The sequence below is a fragment of the Falco cherrug genome, chromosome 5 (genome assembly GCF_023634085.1).
Source record: "Falco cherrug isolate bFalChe1 chromosome 5, bFalChe1.pri, whole genome shotgun sequence".
Taxonomy (NCBI): Eukaryota; Metazoa; Chordata; class Aves; order Falconiformes; family Falconidae; genus Falco; species Falco cherrug.
The window spans coordinates 47344313-47372257 of NC_073701.1; the positions used below are offsets into that span (position 1 = coordinate 47344313).

General features: G+C 41.7%; 2 protein-coding genes across 9 annotated transcripts in view; both read left to right on the forward strand.

Moving 5' to 3' along the window:
• The window catches only part of NR1H4 (nuclear receptor subfamily 1 group H member 4), a 40903-nt gene extending 33974 nt beyond the window's left edge, over positions 1–6929 (forward strand). For all 3 annotated transcript variants that reach the window (XM_027812310.2, XM_005444041.3, XM_055712160.1), the window contains 2 exons: positions 4651–4764; positions 6080–6929. In XM_027812310.2, coding sequence (XP_027668111.1) covers positions 4651–4764; positions 6080–6318 — 353 coding nt within the window. In that variant the 3' untranslated portion in view covers positions 6319–6929. The remainder of the gene's footprint in view (positions 1–4650; positions 4765–6079) is intronic.
• An 809-nt stretch (positions 6930–7738) lies between these two features.
• On the forward strand, positions 7739–27450 carry GAS2L3 (growth arrest specific 2 like 3). Of its 6 annotated transcripts, none has more exons than XM_055712331.1 (12): positions 7739–7792; positions 10463–10517; positions 10614–10777; positions 11579–11711; positions 12998–13045; positions 14004–14172; positions 14525–14643; positions 16099–16240; positions 20022–20085; positions 20719–20857; positions 22093–22200; positions 22920–27450. In XM_055712331.1, exons 5-12 carry the CDS (start codon positions 13016–13018, stop codon positions 24306–24308), a joined length of 2160 nt encoding a protein of 719 aa, XP_055568306.1. In that variant the 5' UTR covers positions 7739–7792; positions 10463–10517; positions 10614–10777; positions 11579–11711; positions 12998–13015; the 3' UTR covers positions 24309–27450. The 6 variants fall into 6 exon arrangements, with proteins under 6 accessions (XP_055568306.1, XP_055568309.1, XP_055568308.1 ...); XM_055712333.1 differs by having other exon boundaries at positions 7753–7792; positions 10627–10777; XM_055712332.1 differs by lacking the exon at positions 7739–7792 and adding an exon at positions 7964–9991.
• Positions 27451–27945: the final 495 nt, after the last annotated feature.

Consider the following 27945-nt stretch of genomic DNA (forward strand, 5'->3'; position numbering starts at 1 on the left):
AACCCACATTGTGTTGGGGTGTGTGCAGAGAAACAAAATGAAATTATCTTTACTGCTGAGTCCAACATGTCTAACCCTCCAAATGGTCACGTGCCTCCACATGGAAGGAGACACTTACCATCCTATGACTCAACCACAAACTGGCACGCTGCCCAAAACATTTAGAAATTAGGACTGCTTTAAGTTGAAGAGTATAGGAAAGAGCTTTTCTGTTCCCATACAGTCCTGCACAATCTGCCATGCCAAGTTAGCCAGTGCCAGGTTCCTGAATTACAAATGAAGTTGATAAAAGTGTTTAAATTGTTTCTACAGAGTTAATTTATACCCATGAAAACAAGAGCAGATGACAGGGGAGTTTTTCTTCTTCATAATGAAGAAGTTTTCTTCTGCATAAGTGTGCTTCTCCAGGCCAAAAACTTATTTAGACTCAACCTATGAAGATTAGCTCAAGGCAGTGCAGATGCTGCTGCTGTGTGCCAGACCACACTTTCCTCCTGACTGCAGGCACTCAGGCCACTGCCAAAGGACGGTCTGCGGTAATGTCATTTGCATCCTCCTTGCAGGTCTGGTTTGTTTGTTGTTGTTGGGTTTGGTTTTTTTTTTTTAACTAAGGTTTCTTTACTTGCAATGATGGCTTCACAGTGGTCCTACTGGGTGCTTTTGAGAAGATGCGTTTTTGCTACCCTGCTTGTGAGTTCTCAGCACATGCTAACCTCTCATTTAAGTTGGCTATTCAATCCCTACAAGATGATGACAGAGGAGAGGTCATGTGCACATGCTTTGGTGTATCCTCTCTACTGGCTAGATTTTCCCCTTTTTGGCTCTCGGCATCAATAGGGTGAATTTGGTAAGCGTTTGAAGGGCAGTGATGCATTTGAATAGCTTAGAAGGGAGAGCTCATAAGCAGCATGGAAAGCAGCTCTGGTAGATGAAACGCTGTGAAAGATAAGATGTAATTGTGTGAGTAATTAATATATTTTATTTTCATAAAACAGCTGCTAATATACTCTTCATATCCACTGGCACCTCCATGTTTATCAGAAAAAAAAGATCTCTTCATCCATATCAATCACACAGTGCTAGTTACTGTTAATTAGTACTTACTCTCAAGCTTTCCTCTTGCAATAGATTATTCAATTTTACTGAACAACCAAATTAGAAGAGAGAACACTGTCTCAAAAAGCTGGCAATACTGACTCGGTATCACAGTAATAGCACCTATTCCAAGATTACGTTAACCGGGTAAGTATTTATGGCTTGAAACTGCAAACCTTGTGAAAGCAACAGTCATATTACCTTCAGAGATAAATCATAGGAAGAAAACCCTAAAAAAGGCAAGGTCTAAAACAATTCAGAATGAATAATGCTGATGGGTTTAAATCTGGTCTGGTCTAATGTTGCAAGGCCATACTCGATAAAGGCAGTTATTTCCCATTGACTACATCAGGGTTTACCGCCAGTCATGTATTAACATAGAGAAATCAAAGTGAATTGCACTATCTTCTGCAGATGATGAAGTTGGGTTGTTGGTTAGGTAAAAATCTGTGTAATTCAGAATGATGCACAATGCAACATGAAGGAGGACCATGTTCTTATTTCCATAATGCTGCATGAACAAAGTTTTTGAAATCCTTTTGAAAAAAAGTTGAGGAAGCACCATTAACACTGATCAGGAAGCTCTGACTATGTGACACAGCACTGCACAGGGCTCTTGTCTGATCTAAATGAAGAGGGTTAGGTGGAGCTAACTTTTCTGTTCTCAATTAAACCAGTGATATAACTTCATCTATTTGATCTTTTTCACTATTGGAGTATGATTTGTGACATTTGCAAAGCCATATAATTCATTTCTCCTCTAGCCTTTCCAGTTATGAGCACCAAATCGCCTATAATTATTTTTCTGATAACCTGAATTGAAGTGACAACATCTTGTACGACAGATAAGAAAAAAAAAAAAAAAAGCAGGAATTATAAACATCGGTTTCCTGCTTTTTTGCTTTCTGGTGGAATTTATTAAATCCGAACTGAAGCGTTTTCAATCACATTAGAAAACAGCCCCCTCTTGTGATGGAACAGCAGTCTGTGCAACGTGCATACAGGATGATGAATTAAGGAAACTTCAGCACTGATGGGATGAGGGCAAAAGTAGTAACCAAGAAAAATTCCATTACCCTAGTGTCAAAATTGCTCATTTTGCATGGTTTAATTCATAATTGTCTTGTGACAGATCTGTTTAAAGATTTCAAAGTTTTCTGTTTAGTAAAAGCAGTAAATTGGTGGCATTGCTGTAATCCCTTTTTACTCCCTTTCACCTCTTCTGTTTTGTTTTATTTCTCTGTTTGGAGTACAATAATGCAGAGAAGCTCTGTGCCATAATTTCATTTGCTTCCACATCTGTACTCATATTTTGCTTCACCCATCCATGCTTCCATTTCTTAATGTTAGATTATAAGCTTTCTGGGGCAAGGATTGTTTTACTGCATGCTTATACAGTGCCTGGACCAGTGACGACCTGAATTAGTTGTTCCACACCCTGTTCACCAGCATCATTTTCATCATACTTCTGCTATGTTGACAATAGGACTTGAGGAGCTCTGCGGTCAGCAAAACAATGAATTCATCCAGCTGAAAACTAATCTGACCCAAAAAAAAAGAGAAGAAAAAAAAATCAAATGATGAATATGAGAAACAAATGATGGGAGTGTTAGTCACAGCTCACTTCCTCCCATTTCCTGTTGCTGCCAAGATGATCATGCCCAGGAGCGCATGATACCTTGCACAGAGACTTCTAAAAATATCCACTTTGTCTTGGACTTTTCTCATGTCATTGCCAAGCTATTCACTTCCACGAAAGGAATCTGTTTGTTCTGTTTTAAGGCTCAGCTAGACTTACTTTTTTTCCTGTTTCTAGAGTCATGCAAACTTTAAGACTTCTGTGTGTCATCTGTATGTATTCCTTACATATGTCGTGTTCTTAGGAACTTTGGCATTTAAAACTGCCCGAGAGACAGAGGTCGTTCCCCAAAAGTCAGGAACAATAAGTGTTCAAAATTTAAATAGTTAACGCTCATGACTAATGACATAAAACTTGTAGAACATTAGATGCTATGACTATAGTTCGCTCTGTGTAAAGCTCCAGCTGTCTTACAGAATTCCACAGGATGAGCTGGCCCACGTCATATACATCTGCTTAATTGGTTTAGACTCTTCTCAATAGTGTTAAACTTGTTACAAAAACAAGATTTGTGGCTTGTAATCTGAAGTGAACATAGGTTGCTCATGTCACGTGTTTAAACACATCATTCAGCCACAAAACATATCACACCCTGTGAGACCATACTTTCACTGTTGGGACACATAACTATTCCACTGACAAGTAAGTTCTCAGTGTCACAGCAAAATGTGACTGTTTTGTAGTTTAAGTCAAATGACTTCATGCTTCGTTTCTCTGAGTTTCGCCTGATGAGTTTCATTTTGAACTTCCCCTCCTGGAGGCACTCCAGTCCTAACCAGTCCTGGACTTCAGCTTTGCGTTGTATACAACGCTCAAAACCACATTATTTCATGCCGTTTCCACACCAAGTTATAAAGACTTCTCCTAGAACAGCTCAAAATTAAGAGTAAAATTACAAGAAATCCTGTGGCCCTCATCAGTGGGAACAGAGGAGGTTCCCATCCTTTCAGCCAAGGAAGGCCAAAAGCTCTTGCTGTAGAACCACTGGTTTGAATGTCTATACCTCGTCAGTGTCACCACTCCAGAGTGGCAAGCAGCCATTGTCAACGGTCTAGTGGCTGCTCTGAGTGACTCACCATTTAACAAAAATAAATTGATGTCACAGGATCTACTTCTCTTTTACACCGAAAAGCAGAATGGAGTACATCTGTTAATTTAAGGCTAAGAACATCGTGACCTGATGACAAAGTCATTAAGAGGAAGCCCCATCAGCATGTCCCAGTTTGGTAACCCCAAAGGGTTTTGCTGATGGCAAGAGATTTGCATGATCCCATCCTTAAATCGGGCTGGATTTTAATTATTTATGACTCTGTACTTCGTAATACACTAGTTTATGCTTTAAGGTAGTAGTAATTGCAAGCAAGTTGCTCTTGGAATACAGGTAATCCTAGACCTAGTTAAATTTTCTGGCTACATAAAAGGAGCAATTAAGTCCCTTTATGGAGACAACTGAAGCAACTGCCCAAGGCAGTTAGCTGCAGAGCTGAGCTGGTCTAGAATTAAACCATACACCCTGGGAGCCTTCCGTATATTTACCATAAAGAAAACATGGGGACTGTTTCGCAGACTGTGCATCCTGGAAACAAGACAGAATATCAGTAGATAGTGAGAAAAACATGTATGATCCTTGTCCTGAAGAACTACATAGACAAACCTGTAGAGGAAAAGGAATTGCTTGAAAGAAAAGATTTGCTTGAAACCATCTGAAAAGAAATTGCCAGTGTTTGCCTGTTTCTACTCTGATCTGGAAAACAAGGATGTGCTTGCACTTTTGTAACTAATTGTTTTGCATCAGGCCTGATTTGTGTAGTAAGTTTCTCCCATCAAGACAGTCAGGTTTCAAATACTAATAACTGCTCTGTGGCAATAAACCAGATTATTTCAATGATTAAAAAATATTTTTTTTTCCTTGACAGGTATCTCAGTTGAATTCATAACTCCCATGTTTAATTTTTATAAAAGCATTGGAGAGCTGAAGATGACACAGGAAGAATACGCGCTGCTCACAGCCATAGTTATCCTCTCTCCAGGTAACTTCTTATCCAGAATTAAATATTAGTGGTTTTGGAATAAAAGCATGAGGAATGTGACCTAAGACTCGTAAAAACTTACATTCTACATAAAGTGAGTATACATGTTTATTCAGTATATTCAGTTGTTAAACCATAAACAAGCACACAAATCCAAACTCCAAATATCCTGCTACACCATCTAGTTTTGCATACAAGGAAAAAACCATATCTAAATACCCTGCTTAAAAAAAAATTACTGGTATCTCTTCACTGCTTAGCATGACAGGCTTCTTCCTTCAGAAAATGCCAGGTGTGGTTACATGCACACCACTACAGAGCATTGTGGAATGTCACTTTTTGAGAAGGAAATTGGGAAACCCTGTAACTTAGAACAGAGAATGGCAATGAAGGTCTTCAGCCTTTATTGAATAAACACCAGCTGTCAAGAGCAGGACAGTAGGAAGTTACCCTCTCAACTATCAAGTGTTGGAAACTGATCTCCCAGAAGCGTTGGCACAATAGCATCTCAGCCCTGATGACAGGCTTTGGTGTAAAAACTAATTCTCTGACAACACAAATTTTGTAGCTCTGCCTACAAAATATGGACAAATTGTACAGTGCCTCAAACAAACTGGCTACCATAGGAATGGGAGAAGCCTGATGCTTCAGGACAAAAGACAGATACTGAGGTTTACAAATCAGGTTTCACGGAAGATGGGAAGGTGAAGCAATTCCATCACTCTTTGAGTCAGTATGGGTCAGGAAATTTTTTTACACCAAAAATTTCAGTGACAAAAAACCCCATGCTCCTCTTTTCCTCCCTTTCCAAATACCCAAACACAAACTTCCATATGAACAAAATAAGAAGGCAAATTTTCTCTAACAAAGAAATTTCACCTGAGGATGAAGATGTTTGATTTCTCCCTGGTGACCTGCTTGTACACTCTACTGGCCAAGTTCCCCAGTTGTACTACGCCACCAAGAACTTATGCCATGCTGTTTAGTTCTTGCAGGTTGTACTCAGGTGCAGAACTGCACGGGGAGATGATGATAGAACCCCAGAGAAACATTTCTGAGTTATAACTCCAATTTTTTAAAAAGTTGAAAGTTTTCTCTATCTAGAAGTGGGATGCTTACATGAAAACCCAAACCAAAAATACACTGTTAAGTATTTTTATTCTCTCTTAATTTGAAATTAAATATTCTTGGTAGGTGTGAACATCACGCCCAGTTTAAATATTTGAATATTTTATATTAATTTATCAGTGTAAATATTAACATCATATCAGAGCATATATTTGCTAATTACTTTTTCTTTTAAAACTGTAACCAGATCGGCAATACATTAAGGACAGAGAGTCTGTAGAAAGGCTTCAAGAACCCCTGCTGGATATTCTACAGAAATTTTGCAAACTTCACCACCCAGATAACCCTCAACACTTTGCATGTCTTCTGGGCCGTCTTACAGAATTACGGACATTTAACCATCATCATGCAGAGATGCTGATGTCATGGAGAGTGAATGATCACAAATTCACACCGCTTCTCTGTGAGATCTGGGATGTGCAGTGATGGATCCTTCTTGTTTTATTTTAGGAGAAATATCTTTTTAAAGGACCACATAGCATTTATTTTCATAGAAAAATATCCCACAGTACGTTAAATTTTCTTTACTGCATTTTTATAGAAACATGCCATGGATTCATGAAAGCTATCTTGTTCATTATACACAGAATTAGCTGTCAGCTCTTCAGATGTGAGTATAACTTTCCCTATATTTATATTTTCCAATCAGAAAGAGTCCACCAGCTCCTCAGAGGAACCCTGTTAATTCCTGCTGCAATTAAGCTGATTGCCATTACAGTTCCTCTGGACAAATGGGGGCATACAGGCTTCCGTTCAGATTTTTCCACTGCAGTGCTTTTGTGCTTGGCCTCCGTTAAAGAACATATTCCAGATATTTACCGGAATAAACCAGCTGAAACAGTTAATGCCATAGTCATTTGCTGTTTAACTGTGAAATGTGTTCACCTAACACGTGCAAGATGTTACTTCGGCAGATGAAAAACTATGTAATGGAGAAAAGCCACACACACAGAGAAACCCCCCTTTTCATGCTACAAACATGTACCTTTGTTTGCATTATGATTTCAAAGTAAAAGTTATACGGTATCTGTACTTCATGAAGGCGCATCACAGGTTATTTTGCGTTAGGACTTTGCGGCGCTCCGCGGCCGTGACACACGGCGCCAGCGACACCCCTGAGCGCGGCCGGTGCCTAACGCCGCCCCAGGCAGCGCGGCCTTCCCGATGCCCGCAGGGGCTGTGGGCAGGCTGGGTGGGTCCCTGGGTCCCTCGTGCCGGGGTCCGCTCCCAGCCAGGTGAGCCCATTCGGCTGGGACGCCCCGGCCGCGGCGCGGGGGAAGGCGCTGCCCGCCCAAGCTGCTCTTGGCCCGGCTGCGAGGCGGCACCGCTGCCCGACCCCGCCACCGCTGCCCCCGGGAGGCAGCACGCTGGCGGCACGGGGAGCAGGACGCTGCCGCCCCTGCTTTCGTGACAGCTGAAGCGGCCTGGGGCGGGAGGGCCAATGTGCCGCAGCGCCCGAGCTAGCGGCCGCCCGGCCGCGCCGCCGCAGCGGGTGGGACACCGGGGCCCGCCCGGGGCTCCGCGGGGGCCTGGCTGCCGGCGAGACCGTGGCCCTACACCCGCGTCCTTCGGGGAGGCCGGAGAGGCGGTTTCACTGCGCTGCGCCTTCACCCAAACCGGCGGAGCCTCCGGCGGAGCTCCCGGAGCTACCGCCAGATGCACCGGTACGGCGGAGCGCGGAGGGGCGGCAGGAGCGCGGCCGCCCCCCCCAGCCACCACCGGGGGCTGAGGGCCGGGGCCCCGGGCCAGGTGCGGCGGGCACGGCCCCGCCCGCCACGGCCCCTCCCGCGGGCGCTGATTGGTCCTTTCGAACGGAGCGGCCGGCGCGGCGCGGGGTGGGCGGGGGCGCCCTGGCGCGAGGCGCGGGGGTATCGCGGCGCGGCGGCCGCTGCAGCTGTGGGTGAGTGGGGCGGTGGCGGCCCGGGCCGGCCCGGCGCGGAGCCGGGGAGCGGCGGCAGCGGGAGGGCAAGGCGGGGCGGGGCGGCGGCGGCGGCATGGCGCGGCTCTCCCCGCACCGGGAGGTGCGGTATCCCGGCCCCGGGCCGCGGGGAGGGTGAGGGGCGCCCAAGCAGGGGCGGGTCCGGGTCGCGCCTCGCGTGGGGACCGGGGCGCTGCTGCGGGGTCCCGCTGGCGCCGGTGCCTCGGGCGCGCAGCTCGGGAGCGGCGGCACTCGGTCAGCAGCGCCAGTCTGCAGGGGCAGGGCTGCAAACGGGCTGAGCATCGCACGTCGCGGGGAGCCCCGTGCCGCGGGGATAGACCCCGGTACCGGGGTCTGCTCGGTCACACCCCCCGGGGCCGCAGCGCCCGCCCGGCCGGGTCAGCCGCCCTGCGCGGGTGCTGGAAAGCGAAGCGCTGCGGAGCTTCTCTGGGGAGGGGGGAGAGACTTTGCATAGCAGCCTTCAAACCAGTCCCTCCTGTGCCTCACGCCAGCGTTTGAGGGTGCAGCGCTGCTTCTGTAGGAAATCTGCCCTAGTGCTCTGGGCGAATATTCTCATGCATATTGCTTAGTAAGCCCAGAAACGTCTGGCTCCTGTCTTTGCCCAAAAGCTGGCTGTATTCCACGGATGCTGTGTGTCACCTTTGGCATAGTGCCAGATCAAGACATGGGAAAAAGCACAGGGATACTTGTAGGACCTATAAGGGATAGCTGGTCTATGCATTTGTAATTCTAAGTGCACTGGGTGGATCTTTCGTAATTAAGATGAGACTTCATTTTTAAGTCATAACAAATTTTTCCTGACTGTGGCCAGCCAGCAGCCTCCAGTCTGGGCATCACGCAATGCTCCCTTCAGTGTTGCTTGGCTGGAAGAAAGGTGGGATGGAAATGGGAGGGAGAGGAGAGTTTCTCTGTGGATGTGAGCAAGCGGCGAGAGTAGCATGTCCCGTGTTAGCCAGCCTCTCCCCGAACTGGATGCTGCTGTGGTAAAGGAGCTGTCTGCCTGCAGAGATGACGTGGTTGAGATGAAGTGCTTCTCCCTGATTTCAAGTGGGTTTCTCTGCCCTGACAGGTGGATCCGGGCCCTTTGCCACCCTTTGGAAAGGGAGAGTGGGCTCGTTACCACATGCTTGTGTGCACTTTCACAGAGAGGTGCAGAAAAGCAGTCCCCAAGGAGAGCAGTCAGCATGCCTTAGTGTAAAGAGTTGGTTGCCACCTTAAAGCCCATCACCTTGGACTGACTAGTCTGGTTATTTCTCTTTTGTGCCTCTGAGGCCTCCCCAGGGAAGCAGAGCTCCTGCTGACTCAGTAATGCAACAAAAGGGCTCTGTAATTGCTGTAGCAAGGGAGAGAGTAGCACTCCGCTCCCTGTATGTCTTGTTGTGTCTATCTCTTTTCTTCGGCATGTCAGGTTATGTGTACCAAAAAAACTCTTGGCTATCCTGTAGTAGGTTTTAAGAGATAGTGACTTGACAGCTTCTTTCATTTCAGAGTGTTTAAACACCTGGATTTCAGTAGGTACTGTCAAGACTAATGTACAGTTTCCAGCTGCTTGAGGTTAGTCTGTTGTGACTGGCTTTGGGTGTTGATGGAATAGAAAATGATGTGTTATATATATATTAAATATACGGTAAAGATGTAAAAGTGTTTCTACCCAAAGTTTTTTTTAATGAGTCTGAACCCAAGGCTTTTTAATGAGTCTCTGAATCCCTTAAGGTTTCACTTAAGCTAGGTCAATGGGTGCTTCATTTATGTTTTAGGTATCTGTGGAGTTGTGGATTTTGTTTGTTTCTTTGTAAATTCTGCAGTCAAGTAAAATGGCACTTACACATTCTGTAGCACAAGTTGAACTGAGTCTAATTAGTGTGGTGTGTCTTGCTGGTTGGGCCCCAGTGAATGATCCATAAAACCTGATACAACTGATACTAAGCAGCCTATCATGTGTAGCATCTAAGAGCATGTGTTTAGCACCCTGAAGTATTTGCGTAAAGTTCTTTAGTATTTGCTGACTTTGCTGTTTCTCAGATTGCCTGGAGGCAAAGTTATGGGCATCTCTGAAGAGCAGAGGCAGACTATGGTCTTACACGGCTGCCTGTGTGGGTCGTGTCCCACACCACCTTTTCCTGAGAAATGTCTGTCCCTATGCCACATGTCAATAGATAGGTACGTTTTTCTCATCTCACTTTCTTAATGTCGATCCATAGCTCTGGTCCTTTATCAGAGGTTTGGAAGTCGGTCAGCCGAAGGCAGCTCCTGCTTCCCGCAGTGTATCATCTGGTGCTGACCACTCGTCTTGCAGTAAATCAGTGTTGCTGTATTGATCCAGTTGTACAGTGCTACGAGGCAGTGTTTCTCCTCTCTTCCCATGCCATGGAGCCTGTTGGCAGCAGAAATGAGGTGTTTTCTGAGAGTGGTGCTGGTGGTGGGGGACCTCTAGGTTTGCTGAGCTTGGAGCTGGGCTAGTTGCCCCCCTGCTTGGGAAACACTTGCAAGTTTCTGATGCTTCCCTTGTTTAAAAGATGCAACAGGTAGGGAGCTCTCCTAGGGACCTTGGAGATAGCAGCTGGCCTGGAAATGGGAATGGCATGGCCTGAGGCTATGCATGGGACACGATACAGTACATTTTCATTCTAGGGTCTTTGTTTTTCACAACTGTGATCCCAGAACACCAAATGCCTGTTGAATGAAGGTGAGTTGATAAAATTGGCACGTGTAGAAACTGATGTGGTTCTAGCTGGAGCTGCATGAATTCAGTATCAAATACTTGTTTGTTCATTATGTACAGCTTTTTGATGCAGGGAACCCAACTGGTTTTAGAAGAAGTCAGATTTGGTTATGACTCTACCTGGTACTGCAATGTTCACCTCACCACAGCACCTTCTGCACTTTTGCAGTCTGACTACTTGAAGGTGGCAGGCTTCTGGCTCTTCTCATCCCATGCCTCTCCCAGTAAGTGATAAGGCTACATTAATCTGTATTCCCTGTGATCTCAGAGCTGGGCTGTTTGGGATCTGAAAATGGGTAACTGTTACTAGATTAGTTTTTCAACTCAGAATTTGTGCAGAGTACTCTGTACCATCAGAAGGGTTTTTTCTTAAGTGGTGTTCAGATGCCCTGGTAATAAGTGAATCCATTTGACTTTCTAGAGAGCCCTTTGGCCTATGGGCTTACAAAATAACTTGTTTTAGAAGAGCAGGCCCTTGAAGTTCAAGTGCCACAGTTTTCCTCAGTCTCATCTTTTTTTTTTTTATTATTTTTCCTTTTTTTTTTAAACTACTTTTTGTTAGGCATGCCACAAAACTGCAGATGCTGAGCATTCCTGTGATAGCTGCTGCGTGAATATTTTGCTTTGTTCGTGTTTTGAGTGCTCCCTGTGAATTAGGCTGCCCTTTGTTTTCCCTTGGCAGTTAGTACGCTAGAGCTCTTGTTAGCCTATATGGAACTCCTTATTTTAATGAGACCAACTTCTCTACTGGCTGTTCTGCTGTTGTTTTATTTATTTTTTTTAATCAATGAAGCCTCTTACTGTGACTCTCTTGGGACAATAGCTTTCTTATGCTAAAGGAAAATGTATTCCCCTGGACAAAGCTGTGGGAAGCATAACATGCTCATTAGTAATGCTTGGTATATACCCTGCCCTTTCCTTGTTCATTCATAGAAGGAAAAATGACATCAAGGAGAGGATGTCTCTTCTTTCCTTTTTTTCTTTCCTTTTTTTTTTTTTCTTTTTTTTTTTTCTTTCTTCCCTAGAAATAAAAGAAAGGGAACAGATACCACTTGGAGTGTCTCTGATAAAGTTTGAGAAGTGGTAGCAGTCCCGATAAAAGGAAGTGGCTTCAGCCCAAAAGCAAACAAACTGGTCACTTGTTTGCTGGTGGTAGAGGTAAGTTGTTTGAAATGCCTGATGTGTGGTCCTGTTTAGCAGGAGGGAAAAATGAGCAGGGAAGAGCACCATTCTGCTTTCTGGATAACAGGAAGGGGGAGAATTTTTACAAGAATTCGATCTTCTGTGATGGGCTATTCAGCCTTATTTATCAGAAAACCAAGTTGTGTAACAGATGGAGGAGCGGAGAAGAATGCCATCTATGTGTAAGGCTTAAACATCTGGGACAAGAGAGGGAAGTTCTTTATTTTTAAAGGAAAACAAATGTGTTAAAACTGTGTGACAATGTCTGCAATCTGGTTTTCAGCTTAATCAGTTAAGATGAAGTTTTACTGCTACTATTAAGTAATAGAGCAAGAAAGTTGTTTTTAACTGGCTTCAAGGCATAGATAGGTGCATTTTGAGGTTGTAATGCCCTCCTCTACCACTGTGGAGAATTATGCTGAGGAAATTCCTTCTGGCATGTGTGTATGCAGCCAACGTGGTAATACCACACGTCTTCAGACCTGGAGCCTACATGGAGAAACTTACTGATCTGCAGCCCAGTGTAGTTTGTGCTGGGTTTTCCGATGATTGAAGTAATTGCTGGAAAATAATGTGTTGGCTTTAGGAGAGAAAGCATTGACCCAATTGCCTCTAAAACTTTTCTTAAGGATAGTTTTGCTAGGGAATTGTCCTAATAACCATATTGCTGCAATAGTTAGCAGCATTCTGTTGAAGACATAGGGGTGCACTAACTGCCTGGAAAGTCAAAATCCCAACAGAAATTAATAAAAACATTGATTTCTCTCATGTGTCTATGCAAGAAGAAACCTCACTCTTCAAAATTATTTCCTTGCTTTAAGGTTTTCATAATCTTCAAAGTATTTAATGTAAACCAAGGTGCATATATGTGTATGCCGTGTGTGCAAGATACACTTGTGATAGCTTGGAAGGAAAGGGTGAATGCCAACATTGTTAAATCCAATAATGGTTTGAAGTATTTATATTTCTCTTTGGCAAAGTAAATGCCTTACAGCTCCTTAAAATCCTGCAAACTTTTGAGTCTTATATATGCACACGAAATTAGTTGCTACTTTGTGCTGTAATAACTGCTGCTTTATTTAAGGGCAGAAACTGAAGTTGACCGAGTACTGGATCAGAGCCTTAGGTACTAGATGCTTCCCTTTCCCCCTCCATTCACAAAGACTCATTCTTATTTTTCCAAAACAGCACTAGTAGGTTTTTCTTGGGATTTTCATGAAAGCAGGAGGGACTGTACTAAAAATTCTCTTCTCTCTCCCCAGGGGTAGAAACTAATGTAAATGCAGGTGACCATGCAGAATGCAGTTCAGGTAATCTTTTAAATCTGCCTTTTGTAATCTTTGTGTAATCTTTGAATCCTTTATAATACCTTTTTTTAATGCAAAAATCTATCCTGAAGCAGATATAATGCTAGAATCCCCAGAGTTATCTCTAGTTAAAAAAAAAAAAAAAAAAGCCAATAATTTTCCCATTCTACAAATGGAGCAATATGATAAGATAGATAACCCGGTGTTATATCAGATAGGTGATCCTTTCTCTTTCTGTGTGCTGTTACCTAAGAAGGTTTTGAAGTAAAAGCTGATATTGAAAAACTTGCTTGATGATTAAGAGGTGGTTTTTAAAAACCCTATATTCTAGTTAATCACTTAAATATAAGTGTATTTTATACACACACGGAATGGAAGGAAAGTAGTTAAGAATATCAGAAGGTTTCTGTCTTTGGGAATGAAATTTCAATTGCTCCTTCCCTTGAAAAGTAAGCTACCTCTCAGTTTGAAAATACACAGTCCTTAAGAGAAATGCTAAGGATTGGTGATCAAAAAGTGTGTTATGTTCTTGCATAGGAATATATTTCCTCTTTTAATGTCATGATTTAAATGATTTAAATATAAAATACTTCTGAAATTTTTAATTAGATAAATCAGTAGTCTGTAGTAAATTACGTGATAAACTGCAGATTTCATTACTTAAAATGTGTTGAGAACCCCCCCCAGCAAACATGTTTTCTGTATTTAATATTCAGGAAAGTATGTAATTTTAAATCCAAAGGAGTCAAGAGAATGATTGAGTAGTACTTTTGATGCAGGAGTTACTAATGAGAGCTGTGCCGCTCATGATTACTGTTGTGTTGGCTTGGTCTGTCTGAAGGGGAACAAACGCTTACTCTTTGAATAATAGATCTTTAGTATAAGTCAGAACTGCAAGTTTTTGTCATCTGACTGGAAATATTTGAGCTTGCTGTCTTCAGCTTACCGAAAACTTCTGCAGGTGTGGTTTGGCGATGACCTTCCCTTAAGTCCTCGAAGTCCTCTGACTCCCAGACATGGGCCAGGCTTGGCAGATGTGTGCCTGTATGACCAGTGGATATCTGTGCGGCATGAAGCAACCTTGGTGCCTATGCAAGAAGATCTGTCAATCTGGCTGTCTGGCTTGATGGGTGAGGTTAAAAATAAATCACTCTAATACATTTCAAGGTGCTTTCCAATATTCCAGTCAATGCTGACAATGTATATAGTACTATTAAGATCTGGTGTATTTGAGCCTGAATGGCTAGAACTGCATTAAAATGCATGCTTGGTTTCGGATTTTATTAGCTGCCACCTCTTAGAGGTAGGATGATTAATCATTCTAATTTGTATTTCTGAATCTTGTTCACCTAATCAGAATTTCATTAAGTGGATATTTGATTTTAGTTTACTTATATACTTGTAGTAATTTTCAGTCTTAGTTCGTATTAAACTTCTTTACCTTCTGTGGAGTAACTCTAATATTAGCCTTTTTTTTTTTAGGGATAGAAGTCAAAGCAGAACAACTGCTAGACGAACTTGATAATGGGGTACTACTCTGCCAATTGGTTGGCGTTCTTCAAAACACAATTAAAAAAAGTTGTAGCTCAAATAATTTAAGGGTGAGTCATATGGTGAGCTTTAATACCTATATTACAAACTGTTTAACTGCAAATACTAGTAAAAGGAAAGCAGATGAGTGAGGCTTCCCAAAGTAGAGTGGTCTGTGTGCTGTTTATCCAGAGACTGATGAACAACAGCGTGGCTTTACAGATGGATCAACTGGCCTCATGCAACAAATCACCTATTTGCTTTGTTAATTAAATCCTAAGGTCCTCACTAGGTTTTTGATCTGATTTCACTAGAAGTCTTGCCAGAGAAAAATCTAGTCCAAAGCTGGAGCTTGTTTCCCTGACATCGGTGTGGTTGGTAACAAGATACCTGTTGGCATTTGGTGGCACGTTTTATACCAGAAACTGGCGGCTGAACTCTAGTGTATAGGTCAGCCATGAAACTATCCAAACTGAAATGTACCTGGAGGTGGGCTTTGGTGGTTTTTGTTAGAACCAAGGCTGAGTTGAAATGAATCTGAAGCAACTTCCAGTCTGTGTTTGTACATTGAAGAATACTGATCTTTTGGAGTATAAATCCATGTAACACTGGTGCAGGTAGCACATGGTCAATGCACAGGTACCCCGTAAAGCTACAATAATGCCTAGATTTATCAAGTAGTAGATTACTAGCTAATATGCCCTGATTAATAGTGTTTTCCCCTGGGGGCAGGAGGAATTGTTTCACCATATCCAGACCATTTTTTGGTGTGTTTACCTTTTACTGTGTGTCTAGTAAAACAATAGTTTTAAATAATGGATACTTACCAGTTAAGTAATTATATTACTTATATGAGAATTATTATTAATTGAGGGAGACAAACCAGCAGGTTTAGGATGCCAAATGGTATTTATACAAGAGCCATATAAATGCTGCAAATCCTTAGGGTTTTTTTAAGAAGGACATCATGCATAGCTTGGGTATCTTTGAACTGCTTTTCTAGTTTTGAAGATACCAATTTAAAAACAAATTACTGAATTGCTTTAAAGGAAGCTGCTCCTTGCTCCCTTCTCATTCCCTCTGCTCTCTAGAACAGGCTCTAAAATGTTGAAATCTGGCAGCTAAGTATAGTTTAGTTGGTTGGGGGTTCTCTAGCTGTGCTCATACTGCTGCTGAGAACAGAGCTTGGGAAGGGAGAATACATATCCAGACCTGTGAAACGCCAGTAAGACTTCTACCCCAGCATGTGGGCAAATGGGGAAGCAACTGTATGGGCAACTTTGGGAGAGGCTGCAGAGCTACGGATTGTTTACTCAGTGAGTGTTCATAACCATAAGGTGGGATACCTTCTATGTTAGTGTAGCTTTTTTAATAGAATACATCGTGGGTTGAACACAAAATAGTTACTAAACACTGATTCCGTACTCTGAATTTAGTGAGGTTTTTCCTTTGTAAATATGCTTTGAAATCTGTTGGCAATGTTGATGTGCATAATGTACTTTTTTTTCTTTTTCTTCCCTTGCTAGAATTTTCCTATGAGAAAAGTTCCGTGTAAGAAGGACGCTCCATCAGGATCTTTTTTTGCCAGAGATAATACAGCCAACTTTCTTAACTGGTGTAGGGCCATTGGAGTTGATGAGACTTACCTCTTTGAATCCGAAGGTTTAGGTAAATCTATCTTTTTGTAAGACTTGCATTGATCTGTATGTGGATAACTATCTTGTCAGGCACATCTCTTGTGTGTAGCTTTTTGAAACCTTTGTCATGACTGTGCCTGTCTCATGCAAGCTATTAATGTTTTTTTTTTGTTTTAAGGCAGTGTTCAAGTAAAAACCTTGACAAATCAGTTCAGCGATTGCTCTGATTTGCATGATGCTTTTCCACACTTGTAAAAGTTGCTGTGTGGGATGAAGAGGGCAGTGACAGCTCTGTGGCAAACCCACGTGTTTTCCTTCAGTAAAAGGCTCGCTGAGAAACAAAGGAGAAAAGTGTGGTTTTGCTTTCTCTGTGCGGAAAGACTACAGGGCCATGGAGTCAACTCACACTAAGATCCTTTATTTGGTATTAGAGCTCATTCTTGTTGGAGAAAGCCCTCAGAATAATGCATTCACGACTGCTAAATTTGGTAATTGCATCAAGGCGTTGTGCCTGAAGTGGCAACAGTCTGTTGGTAATTAACATTTACTTCAGGACCTACTTGACATGACTAAACCATTTGTGTTTTCCCATTTAATAAGATAGTTATAAAAATAAATATTGCCAACTGCGTGTATGCCTGCCCCAGTGCAGTCTGTCCCTTACAACAAACAGCTTCTAGACTGATACTTCCAGATGGAATCAAATTTTTTTGACTGCTAATTAAGAGGAACTGTGCTTTCATCACATGGTAAATAATGAAATGCTCTTCTACCAGCTATTATGTCAGTAAAAATTAATTAATACAAACCTTTCTGTGGCAACCAAATACTGGGGTTTTTTTTGGTGGTTTTTTTTTGTGGGTGTTTGTGTGGGTTTTTTTTTTAAAGGAAAAACATCTGCCTATAGCATAATAGCAGAAGATTGCAAAGTACCTTTGTTTTCAGTAATCAAATGAATTTGTCACAACATTTCCTAGATTTTCTTGAACTCTTTTTGCCATTTAATGCTGTTTAAATGGGAGGAACTGTTTTCATTAACTGCTTTTCTTTTAAGTTCTCCCTGCTAGTTGAACTGGTTGAATCTGCCACACGGATGGGCCCTGCTGGCCCCTAGAGGTTTTAAAGTGATAAGAAAAAAGGCCCATGCCTTCTGTACTGGATAAGTCCTCTTTTAAAATAGTTGAGAAATCATTCTCATTTGCACCTGTCTCGTGATTTGACTAGTGAGTGTATCTTTTTTTCAGTGCCATGAAATACAGATGAGCAGGAGAACTGAGCTATAAGAAAATTAGGTTTATTATTTTTTCACTTCAACTTGTATGAATTGCATTGCTTAAACATCTTAGTTTCTGTAAGTGGATGGGTAACTAGAACCTGTTTATCCTCCCTGAGATAAGCAGACAGGATTTCCTAATGCTGTGGCTTTCACTCATAGCCAAGAAGTGTTTTGAAGTCTGTAATTCTTGACACAAGCTTGCTTTGTGGCATAAATACGTTCTGTGAGCCTTTTTGGCAGTTGAAATGAGCAGACTTGCAGCCTGCTTGAGGAAACATTCTTTCCACTGATGTTCTCCATCAAACTTTCAAGCCACTCTTTAGGAATGAAATAGGGGAAAGACAATTTGACAATTGTCTTTTTCCCATCAGATACATATAGCAACACCACCACCATAGTGTGGATGGATGTGAAGGAAATAAATTCAGTGGCTCCTGAGGCAGTAGAAGGGGAGAAGTAGCTATCATAGGACGCCTTTTGACAGCAAGCCAAAACAAATGTCTTGATCACTGCTGGGATATATTTGGATTTATCTCTTCTGGATTTACGCAAATTATACCACTTGTGTTACAGCTGAAAAAACCACAAAACCCAAAAGATTAAATGACCTCTAGTACCTTTTAGATTATGGCTATGTCAGGTTTCTATTCTATATTTGCCCTTCATAATCAGATCTTTTAAGAAGTATACTTACAAACTGGAGTAGATGATGTAAACAAGAACACCTGACTTCATACTTGGCTTATGCTTTAGGAAACACTTTGGTCTTATTTAAAGCAAAGTTGTTTTAAATATCAATTTAAACATCAGAAAGATGTTAGATTTCATCTCTAAATATAGAGCTAGCTTATTAGGTTTCTCTTGAGAGTGAATTTCCAGTTTCTACTGAATATTGTTACTGCATGGTGTGAAGAAAGTCAGACTTTTAACATAAATCTTGCACCATGTGAAAATTGTATCTACAGCTTTTCCTGTTTCTTATACTTCTTGGTGGTGGGGGAAAGAACAGTGCTCTGTGTGTGTTGATGGGAGCTGAATGACATCTCTCCCAGCCTTTGGTTTCTGAGTTATTAGGCAATAGTTCTAGCTGGCTAAGAAAGCACAGGTTTGTTTTCTGAAGCATCCATACAACTGTTCTTAGAACATGTTGAAAGCATCTCAATTTTGAGGCTTGTATGGGGACAGAGGAGGAAGTAGTTACTTGTGCATGAGAATTTAAACTATTTTCCTTCTCTGTTCATGGCTTTGTTTCTTTTTCTTGCACACCTAAATATGGAAGTTTCGAGAAACTAAAACAGACATTGATTTCCTTCTGCCTCTTCCATTCTTCAGTGTGACAATAGAAATAATTAATTTTTTTCATTTCAAAGTTGTCAGGATAATCCAGAAGATCTGCCAGTCATCTTCATAGCGTTTGGTTATCATTCCACATTTCCATCTCATTGCTCAGCTCTCCTGACTGTCATTTAGTGTGACTATGCAATCAAGGCACAGCTGCTCTGAACTGAGGGGTACAAAGCAGCCTCGGCATTGGGCACCAGCTGGGTTAATGTGGGCACAGTCTTTGAGAAGCATAGCCTAGTGCAAAACTGCATGCCACTAGCAGATCTGAAATAGTGTTGCTTCTCTTCTGTGATCCCAGGCAATATCTGATGTTCAAATTTGAGTGCTTGTCTCTTAAGCCAGTGTCATTCTCCTCCTTCTTATGGTCAGGGATTTTGACTATCCTTTTCTGATACAGCCTCACAGAGATACCACATTCTGAAGAAAAGCTCTGGGTGGATGGGGCAGGAGGTGGGGGGCTGGCAGAGGGTGTGTGTGTGAAATGAGAGTATAGCATGGGGTAGGTGAGCTGCCGCTGGCAAAGTGGTATCTTCTAGTGGAACTGGGTGAGTCTGCCACATGGATGGACCCTGCTGGCACCTAGAGCTTTTAAAGTGATAAGAAAAAAGATGTGTTGCTTACTGAAATGATAACAATCACCCAGGGTGTTCTTTCACAGACGAGGGTTTAAACTACTTAGGCAGACTGGCTGCATAGCCATCCACTTGCCAGCTAGGTCCCTTGCAGTGTATTCCCCTGCAGTTGTTCTCCTATAGAGTGTGTGTGTGCCTATCTGTGTCTGTATGCACAAGCGTGAACAGACGGGCTCTGCTTTCCTATTTACAGTTGTTGAATGCTTTTCATCTTTAAGACAGCAATAATGTATTTGGTGATAGGGAAGCTCTGGGATCTCTTTTATTTCCAGTTCACATCAAAAAGGAACAGCATAAAACTAAAAAAAGCGTATTTCTCTTAGGGGGTAGAGAAGACTTTGGTTTCAGGAGTGCCAGGATGGGTTTAAACTCTTTATGGAATAGAAAATTAAAGTTGGAAAGCGTATAGTGCTTTGTCCGTGGTAATGTAGCTTGCCTCTGGGTGGAGTGATGGCAAAGTTAGTCACCTATTCCTTATCTTTCCTTCTCTGTATCTAATTGCACGGGCCACCCCACACTGAATATGTGCTGTAACTCCCTTTTATTCTCTTCCTTTTTAGTTTTGCACAAGGATCCAAGACAAGTATATCTTTGCCTGTTGGAAATTGGGCGCATTGTATCCAGGTACATGTCTACACATGCTCCTAACAAGAAATTGAAGAACATATTCTATTAAGTAAAAGTTAAGACAGAGTTACAACAATCTGCAGTCATTAAGTGCAGTGCAGTAGATGTTTGTTCTGCACAGAAAGTAATGAGTAGCTTTTCTAGGACATTTGTACAATGTGAGTACTTTTTCAAGTATTTGTCAGACTTTTCATGAAGAAGAGGTGGTGATCCATACTGCTTTTTATAGTTGTATGGTTAAATGCTACATTCAGCTTATAGCTATGTGTGCATCTTGGAAGATCTCACTGAACATGAAATACAGTTTTAAGGTCTTTTCTATCATTCTCTAAATTTAGACTTTAATGTATTTCTAGTGCAGAGCTGGAAGCTTTAAGATAGTTCATCTAAATTGGATGTGACTTAAATCGTGTAGTATTATCGATATTTTTACTGCCTTTTCTGATAGCTCCAAGACCATCTTAGGGAGGGCTTCTACTAGAAACACAGAGCTGCTCCTTCTTTTTCTGGATTATCAAGGCAGATGTTCCTCTGACTGATTTAGTGCTTTTCCCTGTCAGTCAAGCCACTCAGAATCTGTTTGTTTTCTTTAGAAAATTAGCAATTAAGCTCTCTACTTTTGTATTTGAGGTATGGAGTTGAACCTCCTGTGCTAGTAAAACTAGAGGAGGAAATTGAGCTAGAAGAAACACTGCTGATGACCTCTGGACCACCATCACCTATTAGCACAGCAAAATCATGTTGTCACCATGGGGAGCTACATGAAGCAGTAAGTACTACTATTTATTGTGATAGAGCTTTAAATCAAACTCTAAGTTTAGTACTTATATGATCTGGCTCAGCAAGCACAGGGTTTTTTTTCATCTAATACTTGTGAGCCTCATTAAAGTGCATGCACCTCTCTAACTTCTTTTTTTAAATGTAAGCAAAATGCTGTCCTATATGTTTTGGAGTTAATGCCTCAGTGCATATAATTTGCCTTGATTCCTGTCCCTGCCACCGTTGCTTCTTTGAGTATAAAAAATACTCTTATTCAGTTTTTCTGGTGCATCAGTATTCTATGACTGCAACATGCTTCTCTTCAATTTGATGTTTTCATAAAACTTCATCAAATGTTAAATTAGTGTTTTTCAAAAGAGTTTTATCAAAGCCTTTACATAAAATGTGTGTAGCTGTATCAATTGGAAATGAATATGTATGCAGGAAAGGAAATTATTTGTACATGTTGTGAATTGGTCCAAAAAAGCTGATGAACAACTCTCCTATTTTGCTTAAAAATGCATGTTGAGGCTTTACAATCCATTTATTTTAAAGGTCCTCTGTGTTAAAATATGAAACTTTCGCTTCTTTGGGAATGTCAGCCACCAGATCCTTGCTTGCTCTGAAAACTCACTGTTTTTCCTGCTTGGCAGTAGTTTTGACCTTCTGTTTTGTTAAGTTTCTAAGTGGCTGTAATAGACACATATTCTCTAATCCTGTACTTATTTGGGACTACCTTTCTCCTTTTTTCAGTGGTTTCCTTCTTTGGTGTCACACAGAAGGTAAATTTACAAAAGCCTTACAAAAAGTTAGGGAGAATGCTGAGGTAGTCCTGGCTCAGGTGTAGCAACAGATTTGGTCACAGGAGAGACCCAGGCACTTGTTTTTATTTCTAGACACCATAACAGTGTCTGTACAAGGTTGTAGTTGGAATTGATGGTACTATGCATAGTGTTACGGACAAATCTTAAAAACAAAAGTAGAAATAACTTAAAATTGAAAAAATCATGACAATTGGATTGGAAGAACTTAGAACAAACTGTATGTACAAATTCTTTTTCTTTTAATCTTCTGCATTTTGAAACTCTATATAGCTGAGTTTTCTTGTGAGGGAATAGAATTCTACTGTTTTCTTAGATTATGGAATGAAGATTTCAGTATCTTTTCTTGTATTAAATACCTCAAACTGTTGAACACATGCTTCTGTTAAAATACTAGCAAATGCTTTCAATTTTTAATAACTAGGTTAAACATATAGCAGAAGATCCTCCCTGCAGTTGTTCCCATCGATTTTCAATTGAATACTTATCAGAGGGACGTTATAGACTGGGAGATAAAATACTTTTCATACGAGTAAGTAGTTTCTTAGAATTCCAATTTATATTCATAATGGGGAGAGAAATGCTTTTAAGTGGAATATCTCATTTTTATGGAATTGTTTTAGAATTACAGAATGATTTATGTTGGGACACCACATCATCCAATCCCCTATTCAAAGTTGGCATAGCTACTTAAATCTTACAGCCATTGATTTTACAACTACACTAAGTTAGGTAATACTTTTCTGTGGTGTTTCTAAAATTTCAATAACAACTTGCAATATAAATAAGGCTAATGCTATAAAATATACTGAGAACGTTGCTCATTCAAAATCTGGACACTTGGGGTTTATCATTTACGGGATAGTTGAACACACTCTTCAGCAGGCATAAGAGTTTGTGTTAGGACAGCTTCCATGATTTGAACACAACCCGTATCCAGGTCTCTGGATACTGAATAAAGATGCTGACAGAATGGTTAAAATGTCTTCTGTATATATGCTTTCATTATTTCCCAACGCATAACGACTGTCTCTGCAGGAGAAACTATCTAATGAAAGAATTGGGAAGGATAAACCTTATTTATCACATAACTTCTTTTTTTTAAAAATGTTTCTCTGACTTAAAATAGGACTTCCTTTCTTAAAATTTTTATAGATGTTAATGTAAGTTGAAGACATAATGTTGCATAAAACAGGATCGAAATTTCTTTTGTTCTTCTCCTGCTCCCACCCACTCTTCCTCCATTCTCAGATGCTGCATGGCAAGCATGTGATGGTACGTGTTGGTGGAGGCTGGGACACTCTTCAAGGTTTTCTGCTTAAATATGATCCATGTCGAGTGCTTCAGTTTGCAACTCTGGAACAGAAAATCCTGGCTTTTCAGAAAGGGATCACCAGTGACAGTGTCCCCAGCTTATCAGCTAAAACTCAGGAGCCTCCTCTTATGAATCCAATGTCAGCTGTCAATATGTTTCCAAAGCAACCATCAAAACCCCCTACTCCTGTTTCAGCTCTCGGGGCCAGTGTCAAGAAGGGTTTATCTAAGCGTCCTCAGTCCCCTGCCCTGTCACCAAAAGTGCTAGTGCCCCCATCCTCCACAGCCAAGTCATTGACAGTCAAGTCCAAATTACAAGGGTCTTCAGCAACAGGCATGCAGTCTCCTTTCAAACCATTAGCTGGCACCTTAACGAAGTTGGAGTCTCCTGCACAGAGCTCACCAGCTTCTGCTCCTTCACAGCCTGCAAGCAAAAACTTTCCATCTGCAGGAGCAAGGATGGCTCTCGTTCACTCTGAGACATTACGCAAACGTATTCGGTCCCCTGATGCTCCCAAGGTGAAATTTTCCCCGCCTCAGGGCTCCCCAGCATCAACGCTGCATCCTGTCCTCTCATCCTCTAAAAAACAGCCACCTCACTTGCCTGGGACAGCTGAAACGATGGCTTCAAAAGAGAAGCACGTCCCTGCTAAATGCAAGCCTGTATCTGTCACTAAAACCAAAGTGAATTCAGTTGCTCCAAGGGCTGCTGGGCTGCCTGTTACAAATCTGCGTGCTGTTGCCAAGTTTGCACATTCTCAGCAGCTCTTCACAAAACCTCCTTCTGAAAATGCTATTCAGACTTCAGGGACTGGGTCTCAGCATCCTCAGAAAGCTCCACAAACAGCTTCTGACCGGGCAAGGAACCTGAAAAGTGCTTCAGCCCTAAAACACTCGGCTTCTGCACCTTCCCTTGTAGTTAGCAAACCATCAAAGTCACCACCTACGCTGGTGTCTACAAGCAAAAACATATCATCGGCTGTCAATAAGCAGCCAAATGTCAGTAAACCCCGTCAGGTTGGACACACTTCTTCATCCAAACCTCCTGAACGTACTCCCTTATCTGTTGTACGGCTTCCTCAAACTTCAGCCAAAGCAGCAGTGACCAAAAAGCCAATGCAGCCTTCCGCAAAAGGTCAGCCTTCGGCCCAAAACGTGCAAGCAAATGAAAGCTTGGCCCCAGCAGCCAAGAAGCCTCTCCCTAAGGGAAAATCACCAACAGTGTGTAACAAAGGAATGCCTGGTGTATCAAAAGGTCCACTTACGAAGAGCAGGCAAGATGATCACTATTTTGTTATGACAGGGAGTAAAAAACCCAGAAAGTAAACTTATTTGTTACTTTCTGTGGAAGTATTAAATTTTGTTCAAACGGCCTCTTGTATCTGCTATGCTGAGGACAAGGAAAAAAGTTAAATAACACTACCTTTACCATGAAATATTAGGTATAACCTACATTTTGTGGCATAATTTACAGTAAGAACTGTATTTATTTTGCAGTTTAGCAACTTCTGTTTGGATATATTTGGAAGTGAGCTTGCTTGCTGTGTAGCGCTGTGGAATAGAGAATAACCCTGTTTGCTGCTAGCCTGACCCACTGCGGGGAAGGTGGGAGAGAGGAAAGGGGAGCTAGGGCTGCTGCTTTTGCTGCTGCTCATTTCCAAGGGAGCAAAGCCTGCCCAAGAAACATCTGCTCAGGGCAGAGCCTGAGCCATTCTCGTGGTTCTGGCACATCTGCATCAGGGCCCGTGGCAAGCGACAGAGCTATGCATAAGCTGTAAGGTTTCTAATACCTCAAACAAAACTATGATTTTTAAGTCACCAGTGTCCCAGAACCCAGTTTGGGTCACCTGCGTGCATTCAAAAGAAATCTCTAGTAATGTTTAGATTTGACAGCTGCTGTTACCAGTGTTGCCTGTGCCCCCTGTATGCCTTAAAGCGGCTTCAGCTGGCTTGGAGTTGGAGCCTTCTGGGTTTGTGTTAAATTGGACATGGAAAATTGTAGCTTTGATTGCTTACTCTTGTTGTGCCTTAGCCTCTCAGATTCATGACAGATCTCTTCAGTGAGTAATGCTACTTTTAAAACCTTGGGCAGATAGCCTTAGCTTAGTTCATATTCAAATCTGACCGTAAGTCAGCCCAGTCTTTCCTAGAAAGCTCTTGCTGCACGGAGAGAAGCCTCCTAAATTGCTGGGAGGGTGCTTTCCCTGGGGATAGAGCCCCAAAGCAGCTCCTGCTCCGGTAATACAGAGCTGTGAGTACTGACCTGCACTGGCAGAGCCTTACTGCTCTGCAGGAGTGGCCTTTACATGTAAAACTGAGTTGCTAAATACTTTTTCAGTGCAAAGGTTAAAATTTTGTGGGCAGTCTTGTTCTGCAGTGGCCTTTTGTTTTATTTATGGAGAACTTCTTACTGGCTCTCCTATATTACTTTCTGGACATGATGAGTAATTTTCTGAGGAGGTAATGAGGGGCTGCATTTGCCTTTAAACATCTGAAAGCATCAGAAAGCTATACACTGCTTACACTCTCAACTCCTGAAGGCTTTCAGTGGGTTAAACATCTGTGGTGCTCAACACCTTCATCCTTAACAGAAGTAAGTTTCATGGTAGATTAATAAAAACTACTGTCCTTGGGAGTAGCATTGTTTGGGCTATTTTGGGTTTAATGAACAGTCATTCCTACAAACACTGAGGAGCTCTCAAGGTCTGTGAAGAGACACTGCTGACTTCCATGGACCATCACTTCTGCTCTCCGTTCCCAGGATATTTACTTATGGGCCAGAAAAGAGATGCATGGAAACTTTAGTTTCTGATGTTATATTTAATAAATACATTTTCCCCTGGAACTGCAGTAAGCAAGCATCATAAACTGAATTCTCCTGCGCAGGGGCAAAGTCATTGAGCTGCCTTTCTGAGCACCTTGTTAGTTTTTTTTATTTATGATTCTATTTATGCATATCTACTGTACAATACTGCTTACAACCTGGTGGGAGTAAACAGTAAATACCAATATCCAAACTATATGAGGAAATCGTATCACTTTTAATAACATGGACACAAGTCCCACACACAAGTTTGCATACAAAGTTGTATGTTTGGAGAAGGCCTTAGGCTTACTTGTTTTATAAATACACTAGTCAAAGCCACTACTGCAAATGTTAAGAACAGTATTGACTAGTGGACTGCTTTCAGGTTTGGTAAATTTGGCACACAATGTCATATACTGAAAGCATTTTACCATAGATGACTTGCTTTTGATTTCAGGCTTCCAAATAACGAGCCTTGATATGCTATATCTCATGCAGATTAACAGCTGAATTCTTGGGGTTTCTTTCTGTGCTGAGTCTGGCTGAGCTAGAGTGAATTTTCTTCATAGCAGCCCATATGGTGCTGTGTTTCAGATTTGTGCCTAAACCAGTGTTGTAACACACTGATGTTTTGGCCTTTGTTGAACAGTCCTTGCACAGGGTCAAGGCTTTCTCTTTTTTTCCTGCTCTGCCCTCGCAGCAAGTAGGCCGGGGGTGGGCAGGAGATTGGGAGGGATGCAGCTGGGGCAGCCACCCCAAACTGGCCAAAGGACTACTCCATACCCACCCTCAGCAATAAAAACTGGGTACAAGAAGAAGGCAGGGGGTGGGGTGGAGATGTTGGCTTCCAAGGTGGCCATTGTTTGCAGACTGCCTGTGGGAGGTAGTGAGTGATGGCCTTTGCATCACTTGGTGGTTTGTTTTTTGGCTCTTTTCTTCAGTTATTAAACTGCCTTTAGCTCAGCCTGTGGGTTTTCTTGCTTCTGCTGCTCTTTCCCTTGTCTTGCTGGGGAAGGAGAGGAGAGAGAGTGAGCGAGCAGCTGTGTGGGTGCTTGGCTGCTGGCTGGGGTCAACCCATAATACCTTTTGAACTGTTTACGAGGTTTTTAGTAGTAATTTAAACACTGAGGCTCTTGGATCTCAGTGTAAAGCTATCTTAACATCTACCTTTTTTGAACTATAGCTTCAGGGAAAATTATGCAGATGGCTTTATCTTTGTAATCCATTATCTCATTTAATAGACTGAATTTTATGGTTCAAAATGAAATAAAAAGCATAAGCTTTTACAGTGGAAACCTTGACCACCTGTTAAGTGTGGGTAGACTTGGTCTGGTTTTATTACAAAAATAGTGTATTTGAGCATGGTCCAACTTTTGTTAATATTGCAATCTCCCGCTTCATAGTCATGTTCTAACTACTGGGTGTCATGTAACCTGAGGTAAGCCAAGAATAAGATGTAACAAAGTACCTCCTAATGGAAATATATACTCTTTTTGCAATGTTTACATTGCCAAATAGCAAGTCTAATCTTCAGCTTGTATTATTTTCTGTGAAGGAAAGATAACTTGGAGCAAGAATCTGAATTCTCCATGTGTTATTGATGTCCTTCTGTATGAGTACTTATTTTAAATAAATATACACTCTATGGTTTTTATGTGCACACTTCTTTTCTCTACTGTTGTCTTTTTGCGGAGAGGGAAATAATGTATTCTAGAAGGCTTGGTTTTGTTCTGCCACTACATAAATAGTAGCTTCCATCTCAGGCTATTATAAATACATAAATAGCTGCTTCTAATCTATTGCTTTGTTTAGAGTTCAAGGCCTGTCTGCTCTGATCTTGATTTCAATACGACTAGTTGAGTAAAGGGGCTTCCTACTCTTTCCTAGCTGACAATGTGCCTGAGTAGTTTAAGATACACTTCTGAGTTTTATTCTTTACAGCTCTACTTGAAATATAAAGCTGCATATAAATATGAAATGTGTTCCATGCTTACATCTTGTCAACAAACTTTAGACCAACTTCTGCATCTGTTGCCATCAGTAACAGAAACTTACTGGTTTTATTGGGAGGAGAATTGGGTCTTCTCACTGGAGTCACCTAATTAACTTTTTTTCTCCTTATTTGATTTTAAAAAAATGTTTTAATACCCTCAGTTC